The 14,316-nt window shown below is 40.0% G+C and overlaps 1 protein-coding gene across 2 annotated transcripts in view; it reads right to left on the bottom strand.

Annotated features, from left to right (window-relative positions):
* RASGEF1B (RasGEF domain family member 1B) overlaps positions 1–14,316 on the bottom strand; it is a 45,050-nt gene that overhangs the window by 13,690 nt on the left and 17,044 nt on the right. The window contains exons 5-9 of one of the 2 annotated variants that reach the window (XM_023222559.2): positions 6,936–7,151; positions 6,372–6,446; positions 4,608–4,703; positions 4,391–4,493; positions 1,145–1,224 (exon numbers count right to left, since the gene is read on the bottom strand). In XM_023222559.2, the coding sequence (XP_023078327.1) occupies positions 1,145–1,224; positions 4,391–4,493; positions 4,608–4,703; positions 6,372–6,446; positions 6,936–7,151 (570 nt within the window). The remainder of the gene's footprint in view (positions 1–1,144; positions 1,225–4,390; positions 4,494–4,607; positions 4,704–6,371; positions 6,447–6,935; positions 7,152–14,316) is intronic. The other variant, XM_023222560.2, reaches the window with a different exon arrangement.

Here is a 14,316-nt window from a genome sequence, read left to right as displayed (position 1 = left end):
TTAAACCTAAACCACATTCTTTCTAGGCTAATTGTTGAGCTTAGACGTAAAACTAGTAAGAGTCAAACACCAGCAGCAGAAAAATTTCCTGTTTGCATCTGAAAGTCAGTGGGCCCTCTGATGGTTAGCCAAGTACAGTGATCCAACACTTTGTAGTGACAAATCATACACAAATAATTGAAGCATATCATTTTGCAAGAAGGAAAAGAGATGTATTAGGTTGTATGAATAGATCATAAAATAATAGGCATAATGACAATTTCCAATTTGGGAGAAAAATTTGGGAAAGAACGCTTTCTTCTTATCTCCAAAGATAGTAATTTAAAGCACTGACACACCAAGGTAGTGCTCAGATGAATATGATTCAAATACACATACTCTGGCACACGATTTTTTTTTTTTTTTTTTTCTGAGACAGGGTATCACTTTGCCACCCAGGCTGTAATGTAGTGGTGTGATCTTGGCTCACTACAGCTCCCACCTTCCAGGTTTAATCAATCCTCCTGCCTCAGCCCTGCAAGTAGCTGGGACTACAGGCACGCGCCACCACACCCAGCTAATTTTTTGTATTTTTCATAGAGGTGGGGTTTCACCACGTTGCCCAGGCTGGTCTTGAACTCCTGGGCTTAGGTGATCCTCCTGCCTCAGCCTCCCAAAGTGCTAGTATTACAGGCATGAGCCACTGCACCTGGCCCACAATTCTTACTATTCTCAGAATTGTATGGGAAGGGCTTTTTCACAGGTCAGCTAAATTGCGGAAAGGATGAATAAATGTTACTCTAGGGATGGGGAACACTTCCCCTGAGACACTGAAGATAAATGAAGCTAATAGGCTCACAGTGAAGTAAAACTCTCAACTGCTCAGGACTGAAATTCCATTCTGGCATATAAGGTGATATGACTGACAGCTCACTATTTCTCCAGTCAATTAACCCCAGAATGGACATCTCTATCTATGAAACAACCAGTACATAACCTGATTTATTTTCCTCTCCAATTCTACCCACTTTCCTTTCCCGGGGTCTGTAAAGATGGATGGGCTTTTTCCTCTGTCATAGTCTGATGGAAAGGCAAGACCACATAAAGGAATTCCACTTTCCAGGTGTAAAGTGTTACTTAACAGCAAAACATCAGCTTCACTTACCTCAAGAATGTCAAATTTTGCAGTCTTCACTTTGGCCCAAGTTTTTTTTAGTCGAGAGACTGGGCTCATATTCATACCAGCTTCCCATTTGAAATGGAGGGGAAGAAAAAAGGAAAATTGAAAGAGAGAAATAAGAAAAACCATAAACATATACTTCTAAAAAGCAATCATTACTAAGTGAGAATTCTAAAATTAGTAAGTAACAAACTCTAATTGTATAACTTTTTTTTTTTTTTTTTTGCAAATTCTGAGTCGAGAGCATAAATGCTACCATTGACTCTGTGCAGAGGTGAACACATTTTCTCTATAAAGGGAAAGAGAGTGAGCATTTTAGGCCATATGGTCTGTGTCATCACTACAAGATACTATCACTGTCGTGCAAAAACAGCCATCATCCAGTTAGGTAGGTAACTACATATACAAATGGTTATGGTTGTGTTCCAGTAAAACTTTGTTTATGTGCACTGAAATCTGAATTTATATTACAGTCACTTGTTAGAAATGTTAATATTATTATTTTCATTTTTTTCAATCATTTAAAAAGATAAACACCATTCTTAGCTCACCGGTCATAAAGAAACCAGTGGTGGGCCATATTTGACCCATGGGTCAGTTTGCTGACCCTTGACCTAGAAACTAATGTGTCAACCATGCTTTGTGTGTGTTATCTCATATATCCCCTCAACATTCTTAAAAAATATGCTAAAGTTCTAGGGAGTAAGACATTTTCCCAAGGATATCCAGTTAACAAGTAACAGAGATGGAAGCTCACATGGAGCTAACACCATAACCCACGCTCACTCCAATAAGCCAGGCTGCCTCTCCTGAATGATACTTTATGTACTATAACTATTCAGAAAAATATTACAGTGGCTGTTGTACAGAAAAGGAACCCACGCTAGCCTAAATGAGTACATATATTAATTCCACACCACCAACATTCATATTTTAAGGATGAGAAGTGGGAGATTGCTTCCTAATTGAGGTACAATTTACATACAAAAAATACACAGATCTTAAACACATAATTAGATGAATTTTGACTAATGTGTAAGTCCATGTATTACCACTCCAATCAAGATAGAGTAGCACATTTCATGATCCCAGAAAGCTCTTGGGCCTCTTCTGGTCACCTTTGGACCCTCTTCTGGTCACCTCCCCACCACCACAGAAATCAGAACACTGGCTACCTAAAACCACAGATTCGTTTTGTCTGTCCTAGAACTTCATATCAGTGAAATCATACTGTATCTACTCTTGTGTCTGGCTTATTTTGCACAACGTAATGATTCTAAAATTAATCCATGTTACTTATATGTATCAACTGTTCATTTTTATTGCCGAGCAGTATTTCATTGTATGAATATGCCACAATTTATTTAGCCATTCATTTGTAAATGGGCGTTTGGATTGTTTCCAGTCTTGGGCAATTATGAATAAAGCTGCGTTCTTTTACAAATCTTCCTGTGGCCATGTGTTTGCATTTCCATGGAGTAAATACATAGGTGTGTGCAATATCTGCATTGCAGGGTATAAATATGTTTAACCTTATAAGAAACTGCGGAATAGTTTTCCAAAGTAGTAGTACCATTTTATACTCTTGCCAATAATGTATAATAAGAGCACCACTTGTTCCACATCTTCAACACTATTTGGTGTAACCAGTTTTTAAAATTCCAGTTATTCTAGTGCATGCAATGGTATTAATATATTGCTGTAATTTAATTTGTATTTCTCTGATGACTAATGATGTCGAACACCATTCCAGATACTCGTTAACCATTAATATACAGTATCTTCTTGCATGACACATCTGTTTCAGTCTTTTGGCCTTTTTTTCACTGGGTTATTTGTCTTTTTATTGATTTGCAGGGTTCTTTATAGATTCTGGATACAAGTTATTTGTCAGCTGTATGTATTACAAACATTTTCTCTGATGCTATGGCTTGCCTTGACATTTTCTTACTAGTAGAAGAGGGAAATTAAGTAATCTATTATCTAGACTGTGAGCCTTTCAGTCCCTGATTCAGATAATCTTTCTGTTTGCTATTTTCATGGAGTTAGTCAGATAAATAATAAGCTGAGACTTGGCCAGTAATTTTCTGGGGGGGAGAGAAAGAGGAAATGGTATGTAAACAAAATGGAAAAATAAATTGGTGGAAGAGAGAATTTATTAGATTAAGATTCTTGAATTAAATTTGGTAGACTCTCTAGCTTTAAACCGATCCTTCAAAAAGACCTCAACTCTCTTCTTCTTCTTTTTTTTTTTCTTTTTAAGATGGAGTCTTGCTCTGGCACCAGGCTAGAATGCAGTGGCATGATTTCAGCTCACTGCAACCTCCAACTCCCTTGTTCAAGTGATTCTCCTACCTCAGCCTCCTGAGTAGCTGGAATTACAGGCATGCACCACCATGCCCAGCTAATTTTTGTATTTTTAGTAGATAACAGGGTTTCACCATGTTGGCTAGGGTGGTCTCGATCTCCTGACTTCATGATCTGCCTGCCTTGGCCTCCCAAAGTGTTGGAATTATAGGCATGAGCCACTGTGCCCGGCCTATTCTTTTAATGAAATGTTTATTGAGCACCTATAATTTGTAAGATGGCCATATAATTGATCATACAAACTAGGACACTTTTTAATGAAAGAATTATTATCAAAAGCTATTATCAATAATTAAGGCAAGACAACAGATATAAATTGGAACAACTAAGACATATTGGTACCACACATATTTATAGAATGAAAGGAAAGAAACACAGTCTCTGATGTTAAAACCTCCATAATATAGAGGAGTGAGTTTGTACACTAGAGTGATAAGGTCTGCGGGTGATAAGTACTAGAAATCTGAACAGTTAGAAAATGTGCCAGTTTCTTAGGCCACCCTCTTGTCCAAGGAAACAGATAATTGAGTCTTGGATCATTATTTCTATAATACTTGATATGCAAGCTGCCAAAATACTTTTTAAAACTCTTTATTTAGACAAGTATCTTACCTACAAGTCTTTGTAGATGAATATTTAGCTAAGGTTAACTTAAAACATTCCAAGAATTCTTGCATACTTAAGAAACATTACACACCTACTCGCACCCATTTGCCTATTTAAAGCATTTTGGACATTCTCAAGTAACTCAGGATTAAAAAATACAGCCTGTACTAACAAAACCATACTATTTGCAAATTTTCTGTGGGTCACTTTACAGGATTCATAAAGATACAGGACATGTATCCTCCACAAAATACTCACAGATTATCGCCATCAAGGAGTTGAAGTTGCCAATGTTAAAACACTCCCGAGCTACATCAATGAAATACTCAATCATTCTTGCTCGGTGTTTTTTCTTAACAGGCTATATAGTAAAAGACAATAGAGGGCAGTTATCCAGTAGAAAGGCCCAACAGTTCTAAAATAAGTAGGAAAAAATAATATTGAGAGCTAGGAGACAGAAAATTCATTTCCTCACCATACAGATTTCTGTAGCAACCAAGTAGCTGAGGCGATTAAACCATTCCACGTAAGCTTCTAAGTTTCGTGTTTTCTTCCGTTCACTGTAGCAACTCTTTAGAGAAAACAAAGTAAACGGATGAGTTAGAGGAAAAAAAGAACGTATTGGACTCTCATTTTGTGAAATACGAGCCTTTATTCTCAGTTTATGGATTAGGCAAGCTTTTTAAAACAACAGAAAGAGAGAGAAAGACAATCACTGGCATTCTTGATTATCCTTACAGAAATATCGAAGGCTTTTAGGATAGTCCAGTGAAACACCTGAGGTCTAGAAATGTACTCTGATGCATTTATAAAAGTGTCCTTAGGCCGGGCACAGTGGCTCACACCTGTAATCCCAACAATTTGGGAGGCTGAGGCGGGTGGATCACCAGAGGCCAGGAGTTCAAGATCAGCCTGGTTAATATGGTGAAACCCCATCTCTCCTAAAATACAAAAAATTAGCTGGGCATAGTGGCACGTGCCTGTAATCCCAGCTACTCAGGAGGCTGAAGCAGGAGAATCGCTTGAACCCGGGAGGTGGAGGTTGTAGTGAACTGGGATCATGCCATTGCACTCCAGCCTGGGTGGCAGAGTGAGATTCAGCCTCCAAAAAAAAAAAAAAAAAAAAAAGTGTCCCTAACCCCTCTTCCCGAGAAACTAAGTTAGTCTGGATTGTATCTTCAGAAACACAATTCAGAGGAAGAGTTGTGGCTGCATTCCAAAACAATCCTGATTCAGTTAATGGAGTGCAAATACCAACTGCTATAATCGATACAGCAAAAAGTGGCTACCAGTACAGAGGAGTAGAAATTTTTCTCTTAAAATTAAGCATAGGACAAAATTTTACAACATAATGTTGCAACAAACTAAGTATCTTCCAAGTAGATAAACAGAAGTCTACACCATCATGGTCTTTAGTAGGGTGAGTAACACATTGTTCAAAGGCAAAAAAATTAATCTCATCTTGAAGTTCAAGGCCAGCTTGAAGAGGCTAATTACACCCCTCTTTCCTTCCTTCCAAAAGAAACAAACAAACAAAAAGTCCACTAGCCTTCTACTGCAAAACAAATTCTTCACTTCCTGTATTAGGAGACACTATTCTAAGTCCGGAAAACAGCTGTTGCCCCTACTCCCAGAAGGGGGCTTCCATCAGCGGGTGTTGTAGTCTTTGCCTAACAATTCAAAATGCTTCCAGGTCACTGGAAGAAAAAAATGTTCTTATATGTGTACACTGATTTGACAGTCCATGCCCAGCATTCATTTCTTTAATAGTGGGCTGCTCCTAGGCAATGAACGGCTCATGAGAGATTCACCTTAAAACAAGAGGCAAAGCAGTCAAGCCCTTTACTCAGCAAGCTGGATGTGCATCCTGTCTTTCCTGCTCCTGCTATTGTTGAATTATGGGCAGAACCTTCTCAGCAGATTCTTAATCTGCTAAAACCATTATGCTTTCCTCTCCTATTTTCATCACCACAAATGCCTGCATCTACTTACTAAATTTCCGAATAAGGAGGAAGAAGAGGCTACAAGTTAGTGATGGGGCAATATTGTAAAGGAGCTTGGAGACCTCGCTCAAGAAAACTGCAATGAATCAGACATGGCTGATGGAAAAAAAAAAAAAAAATCTGATTTTAAAATCTAAAACCAAATATAGTTCTAACTTCTGTCCCTTATACCCACTATCACAGACTGAGAAATCCCATTTCTGGTTTCAGTGTTGACCTGTGGGTCGACTGATTACCTTGTCATTATCCAAAGGGCCCTTCTGCACGAACGCCTGAACAAATTCTTCCGGCCCAATATAATTGAGCCTCTCCTGAAACACAAACCCAGAAGGTCAACAGTATTAAAGAAAGTGAAAAGAAATGGACTGTCAACTCCCTCTATGACTTTTGGCACTACCTTCCATTTCTTAATGAAGACTATAAAATAAGCCTTTAACCCTAAATACTTTCATCATCTTCAAGGTCTGTGCAGAGGCAATTTTCCGCTTGGGTCAATATTCCACAAGATAGTGAAAGGCTGAGCAGGTTTTGGAAAAACTGATTAGAGGCAGAAGTGAGGAAGGTCAATAAACTCTTTGCTCTTCAGCCTTGTTTAGTATTTATTTACAAGTGAATCCCCAGAATATCAGAAGCATTCATACTCAAATCCATAAACACCGTATGTTTCAGCTGTCTCAGATGACTTCCCACTTGGATTATTCTAACCTCTCCTGTGACATTACTGTTGACAAATATATTGTCTGGTTGCCAAAGCAAAGCAAATCTGCGGTTGTAAAGGGCAAAGATGATAACGGCCTTACCAGCTCTATATGAGTCAGCTGCTGGGCCAACGTGTAAGGGTCATTGCAGACAGTAATGATATCCCTTTGTATGGACTGTGGCTTGGTCTTGAGAACTGTGAGCCGATCTGTGGATGTGGAGCTGATTTTTGCCAGGACTTCTTCGTACTGGCTAAGCGCAGCAAGTTTGCGGATCAGACACTGCATCATCTGCTGGACGTTCTTTCTGTATGTCTGCTAGGGAATAAGTGAAGAATTACATCCGTGCTCTGCATGTCTGGTTTTGCCACTATGCAAACTCAGAGACTATGTCCTCAAATGATTTTACCTGGACACTGGAGAATCAACTGGGTTAAGGGAAGTTACAGGAAGATTTGGCTAGCTCTAACAGTTTGAGACACATGCATAAGGCATTTTCAAACCTGTAAGGTTTAGTTCTTCTTTGGGGTTGCGACTGAGAGTACAATTCAGGTTGGGCCATGAAAACACTACAGTGACAATCTAGATTACCTCTTGAGGGAATCCAGTATAATGAGTACTAAGTATAACTGGATGTCCTCTGTTCCAGCAAAGAAATGTACCTACCAGTTTACTGCTGGTGGGTTGAAATACATTGATTACAAGTCAATGCATCCTTTTCCTAACACTTTTTCTTTAGGGCCACTCTCTTGATTTCTCTAGTCCTATCATTCTCAATCTCATCAGTCTGGCTACCTAGCAGAAATATACCATTACTTCCCACTCACCCCCTCGAACCACCTTCTTTTTGTTTTTGTTTTGTTTTGTTTTGTTTTGTTTGAGACAGAGTCTTGCTCTGTTGCCTAGGCTGGAGTGCAGTGACATGATCTTGGCTCACTCACTACAACCTCCACCTCCTGGGTTCAAGTGATTCACCTGCCTCAGCCTCCCGAGTAGTTGGGATTACAGGCATGCGCCACCACGCCCAGCTAATTTTTGTATTTTTGTAGAGACGGGGTTTCACTACATTAGCCAGGCCGGTCTCGAACTCCTGACCTTGTGATCCACCTGCCTCGGGCTCCCAAAGTGTGGGGATTATAGGCATAAGCCACCACGTCCAGCCTACCATCTTCTTGACTTACACATAAAATGTGGATTACCATGAGGAAGCAGTAGATATTCATTTCTGGCATCTGACCTCCACTGGGCTCATACTCATTTCTTTTGCACTCATGACTCACTATTAATGTTTACAACCAAACTCTTCCACGTGGCAATTCTCCCTGCAACACTACTCCCAGGTGCCACTTTGTTTGCTACTTCATAATGCTGCAGCCTCATGCATAAGATAAACTGGTTTAAAAAAGCACTGCATGTAGTTTAGATAACTGTCAACCTCCTGACTTTTAAAACATTTGTTAAATCAAGAAATGACTTCACAATCCATCAATCACAGGGCACAGCTATGACATAAGTTGCAGGTCCATTTAGTCTTTCTTTTCTAGCCAAAAATTTCCAAAACAATGTTCTTCCAGGTACATTATGATGCCTGTATCAGAGGAAGGCACACAGGCTGATTCAATGCTAACACGGTCCTTAGGTTAAATCTCCAAAAGAGGATGGCCCCAGTAAACCTACAGATATAGAAAGGCCTAGGTTTATGGCTCCATTGCCTTTTAAAAAAAATACCACAATATCATTTGCTGAGATTAATTATCTGAAAATTAAATGGCATTTACCTACAAGTATAAGAGCCACAGATTTTTTTTTATAGAAGCAATATTGTTTATTACAGTATATTACAAAAACCCAAACGAAGAGATATTTGCTTATGAGGAGAATAACAACATATCTGGAAATGGTTAATTCTCACATAGTCAAGGTGTAAAAAGCATACACAGACTTCTTTTCCTTTTCTTCTCTGTTAGTGTATATTCTGCTGAGTTATTTAAACTGGTCCATTAGAAGACCTCTATTTTTCTCTACAGTCATGGATCACCCTGAAATCACTAATGAAACACCTATGTATTTAAACATTGAACCGTCAAAAATCCCACCTTCCATACAGCATTCAGGTTATCAGTTTAGAAAACGCTATTTGGTAGTATGTGTGTCACTCAAGGGAAATGTCTCTTTTTTGGAATTCAAAGCTGTTCAAGGATGAGTTGAGGGTTATTTTAAATCTCTCATTCCTATTTCCCCCTCCTCTTTTACTTTTATAAACATGAGTTACATTAAAAATCTATGTCCAGGCATGGTGGCTCACATCTGTAATCCCACAGCTTTGGGAGGATGAGGAAGGAGGATCCCTTGAGCGCAGGAGATCGAGATAACATAGTGAGACCCTGTCTCCACAAAAACTTACTTATATATTGATTTGACTGATTGATTGACTGAGACAGAGTCTCACTCTGTTGCCCAGGCTGGAGTGAGGAGATGCAATCTCAACTCACTGCAACCTCCCCCTCCCAGGTTCAAGCAATTCTCCTGCCTCAGCCTCCTGAGTAGCTGGGATTACAAGTGTGTGCCACCACACCCAGCTAATTTGTTGTTGTTGTTGTTTTGTTTTTGTTGTCGTATTAGTAGAGATGGGGTTTCGCCATGTTAGCAAGGATGGTCTCAAACTCCTGACCTCAAGTGATCTGCCCACCTCAGCCTCCCAAGATGCTGGGATTATAAAGCATGAGCCACTGTGCTCGGCCTCTACAAAAATTTAAAAATTAGCTGGGCACCTGCAGTCCCAGTAACTTCGGGGAAACTGAGGTGGGAGGATTGCTTGAGCCAGGGAGGTTGACGCTATGGTGAGCCCTGATGGTGCCACAGCACTCCAGCCTGGGTAACAAAGCGAGAACCTGTCTCAACAAACAAAGCAAGCAAACAAACAAAATCTATCAACTTCAAGTGTTTTATTCAGTCCTTTGTCCCAAATGTCATAAGAGAGTTAGATACTATTTCTAATAATTATGCAAATATTTCCCAGTCTGTTACTCAGACTGGTTTCTGAACACCTTCTTGGAGATACCTTAGTTATAGCATATACTATCCAGGGTAGAATCGCTTCTCAGCCTTTTGGCTAGAACAAGTGCAGAGTAGAAAATACGTGTTACAAAGTTGAAGTTTCACAGTCAGTAAAGCCTGTTTACAAGAGCAACTCACAACTATATGTTACTACTTTACTAAACAGAGTTTGATATGAAGAAGGGACTTATCTTCTTTGCTAAGTCTTTCTCAGAAAATGCTGAGTTTTCAGTATAAACAAATTTAACTTGTTTGTGTCCAACAGAATAGTTTTTAAAAAGAAAAAGAAACACGGCCCAATCACATACTGGACTACTGTGTAGCAGCTGAAAACAAGCAGGGTGAAGAATACTAGGTAAACACACACGGAAATAAAAGCCATACACACTACTTTCTATGAACACCTGTATACGTAGGAGCAGCTCTGGAAGGATACACACAAAATTGACAACACCTGTTACCTGTAAGAGAGAAGTTGGATTGATGGAAGTTTTTTGGCCTCTTTTGCTTTGTACGAATTTTCGAACAAAAACCAAGTGAATATATTCCTATACTACTTGACGTGTTTAAAAAAAATGTTTTAAAGCTTTCCCACAGAATGGGATTTCTTGGATAACACAGGCATGAGACACGCACAAGAAAGTTATTTTCACTTAAAAAAACCAACAACTCACTTTAAAATATTCATTATTCTATGCCTCAGCTGCTATTCCATGCATGCTATCATTCCTACATCATGCACCTTTTCCTCCCCCCTTCCTGGGATCCACGCAGAAAACACTTTAGCTAGAAATTATCACTTCTCTTCAGGGTACCACACATGGGTACCAGCTGGGAAGCAATGAGCAGAACAAACTGCTGAATGGGGGCAGCCTGGGTTCCACCCCAGAGATTCCGATCGACTTGGTCTGCAGTGCATTTGGGTCACATGATCTAGATGCGTCTCAGCTGATCCTTATATAAGCCAAGTGTGAGAAGCAATGCTTTACTGGCATATCTGCTGAAAGATTTTTATTCTGCAATTTTTTTTTTTTTGAGGCAGGGAGTTTCACTCTTGTTGCCCAGGCTGGAGTGCAACGGTGTGATCTTGGCTCACCGCAATCTCTGCCTCCCGGGTTCAAGAGATTCTCCTGCCTCAGCCTCCCGAGTAGCTGGGATTGTAGGCATGCGCCACCATGCCTGGCTAATTTTGTATTTTTAGTAGAAATGGGGTTCCTCCATGGTGGTCAGGCTGGTCTCGAACTCCCAACCTCAGTAATCCACCTGCTTCAGCCTCCCAAAGTGCTGGGATCACAGGCGTGAGCCACCGCACCCAGCCTATTCTGCAATTTAAAAAAATTTATTGGGGGAAGAGGCAGAGGAATGTACAGTCAGGTTGTTAGCAAAAAACTGCATCGAAATATAATGGAAAAATGTATGCAATAGAGTATGGGGGAAGCTATTCAACAACTAGTGTGTGAGCATGGGAGACAGTGTATGCACGCCACCTCTTTTAAAAGTTTCCTGCTGCCATTTGATTCCATTTGAGAAATCAAGCTTTGTGTTGTTAAGCACGGTTCCTCACTGAGTCATGAATTACTAAATATGTACTTACTCTTTTTTATAACTTCAAATGCCAGTGACAGTAATTACCTGGCAAATAAAGATAGAAGTTCTTATTATAAAGACCAGCCCCTTAAGGAAGAGAAAATTGCATTCTATCCACCACAGTCATTTGTCATGTAATTCAATCATTAGTTTCATTTCATGTTTCTTGCAGGCAAGTCCTAATAAACCACTTCATTTTGGGCAAATCCCCAGGGGAGAAACATATTAAGCCAAATTATGTAGAACTGTCCTGGCAGATTCAGAAGAACCTGACTAAATTATATATAGGGCACACCTGGATTCACTGACTGCCAAAAGGAAAAAAAAAAAGTCCCAGGCAAGAAGCAACAAATTCCAACTCAGGCCCATATTCCTTCCAGTAGAGGGAAATAATTTTTCCCTATTCCAGTAATTCATTTGTTCATTCATTCATTCATTGACTCATTCATTCAAACACTACTGAGAGAATACTAGGTGCCAGGTACTGAGCTAGGAGTTAAGGATGCCAAGGTGAACAAAGAGGGCACAGCATGGGGTTTAGAGAGGAAAACAAGCAACAAAAATGCAAGCACAGACATCCCTCAGTATCCTCGGGAGACTGGTTCCAGGACTTCCCTGCAGATGCTCTCACATCTCTGCTATAAGATGGTATAGTATTTTCATACATCTGCACATCCTCCTGTATACTTTAAATCATCTCTACGTTACTTATAATACCTAATGCAATGTAAATGCTATGTACATCACTGTGATATTGTATTGTTTAGGGAATAATGACAGGGGAAAAAAGGCTATATATGTTTGGTACACACTTAATACTTTTTGAATATTTTCAATCTGAGGTTGGTTGAACCCATGGATGCAGATCCCACAAATACAGAGAGGGGGCCAGCTATACTTACTCATCACAGAGTGCTAGGAACCACTATGAAGGGAAGAGCAGTGAAAGCCAATAATGGGAGAGGGGATGATCATAGTTGGGGTGCTGAAGGAAGGTTTCTCTGAGGAGAGACACCTAAGCACATGACTGATAAGGAGCCTGACAGCCAAAGAACTGGAGGAAGGACATCGATCATACAGTTTCAGACCTGAAAGGGCATTAACACAAGGCAGTTACTTCTATGATTTATAGAGATGAGGAAGGAGCAAGGATTTAGAGGACTAGCCAAAACACACTCAGATAAACCAGCTGGCAAGTGTGGATTTGAATTCTGAATACTGACTAGAATACGGAATACTGAATAGAAGCAACTAAAGAAACAGGTTCCCTGTGAAACCCAACCTGATCAAGGCAGCTGACATCTCTCCACTCAACCCTTAGTTTAATCAATTCCTCAGTTAGAACTGGCTTGTCTTCTTATCTCCTGTTTCCATGCTCAAAACCATCTGAACTTCACAAGGTTTCTATTAAGACTGTTATTAACACAGGAGTGTTGAAAAGAAGCCAGGGTCACAAGGCTGTTCGGCCCTTCTCTCTGTTCTACCCAGCTCTTGAATAGCTTGATTCTGTTAAACAAAAAGACCAATTTTCATCTGGTAAACACAGATAGAAATGATTTCCCCTTTGACTCCCACAATAAGAAGGACCATCCATTTGGTATTTTCAAAACACCAACATTTTATCTTAAAATAAAAAGATTTTTTTTTTTTTTTTTTTTTTTGAGGCGGAATCTCGCTCTGTCGCCCGGACTGGAGTGCAGCGGCCAGATCTCAGCTCACTGCAAGCTCCGCCTCCCGGGTTTACACCATTCTCCTGCCTCAGCCTCCCGAGTAGCTGGGACTACAAGCGCCCGCCACCTCGCCCGGCTATTTTTGTATTTTTAGTAGAGACGGGGTTTCACCGTGTTAGCCAGGATGGTCTCGATATCCTGACCTCGTGATCCGCCCGTCTCGGCCTCCCAAAGTGCTGGGATTATAGGCTTGAGCCACCGCGCCCGGCAATAAAAAGATTTTTAAGGTGTTTCTTTTGGAAAGAACTAAGTTATAAAGGCAATAGAGGGAAGATAAGATGATTGACATATAATGTTAAGTAGCTAAAGACAACCTAACTGAAATGAAAACTGTCTGACTGAGGTCTCAGCCTTCACACAAGAAAAAGCCCTTGTGATGTCACTAATCTTTTGAGCAGCTTCAGATACATAAACCAAGGTCACTGAGCCAGCACTGACCCTGCCGAGGAACTCCCCGGCTAACCCCTCTAATATAAGATTTGCTACCAAACCACACCATGATGCTTACTTTTTGCCTTTGTAAGCAAGGGACCTATCAATTCATACCTGGCTGGAACCTGTAATAGGCAAACTGGCAAAATGATTATAACCGTCATAACTTGCACAATGACTCAGGAAATGACTCATTCAGCCCGGCAGAAATAATGGCTGTCTCGAGCACTTGGGTTCATAACAATATAATGTCAAAAAGTAACAGTAAAATGGCTAATTCCATTTTCATGAGAACATAATACAGGAAAGCCCATACACATTTTTCAAGAGCTAGCCTTATATAATTTTAGTCTGATTTTGTAAAATTGGGAGAAATTGTATTAAAATGTTTATATCTATTAAGATGCCATTTAGTATTACCTAACTAGCTGTGTCGAACCTTTTTGGAAGGAAAAAAGGTATAGGTAAAATTAAAACATACTTGCAACATAAATCCTGTGCATGAGTTGGCATGAACATAGCCCCAAAGTTATTCAGACGAAAGTTTTTAAGTTTTTCACTCAATTCCCTCAAGAATTAATACACTTCCCCTTTTCTCACAAAAATTACAGCTGGGCGCAGTGGCTCACACCTGTAATTCCAGCACTTTGGGAGGCCAAGGCCAGTGGATTGCTTGA

This window comes from Piliocolobus tephrosceles, chromosome 3 (genome assembly GCF_002776525.5).
Source record: "Piliocolobus tephrosceles isolate RC106 chromosome 3, ASM277652v3, whole genome shotgun sequence".
Lineage (NCBI taxonomy): Eukaryota > Metazoa > Chordata > Mammalia > Primates > Cercopithecidae > Piliocolobus > Piliocolobus tephrosceles.
The sequence above is the reverse complement of the archived record's forward strand: the minus strand, read 5'-3'. Positions and strand labels throughout refer to the sequence as shown.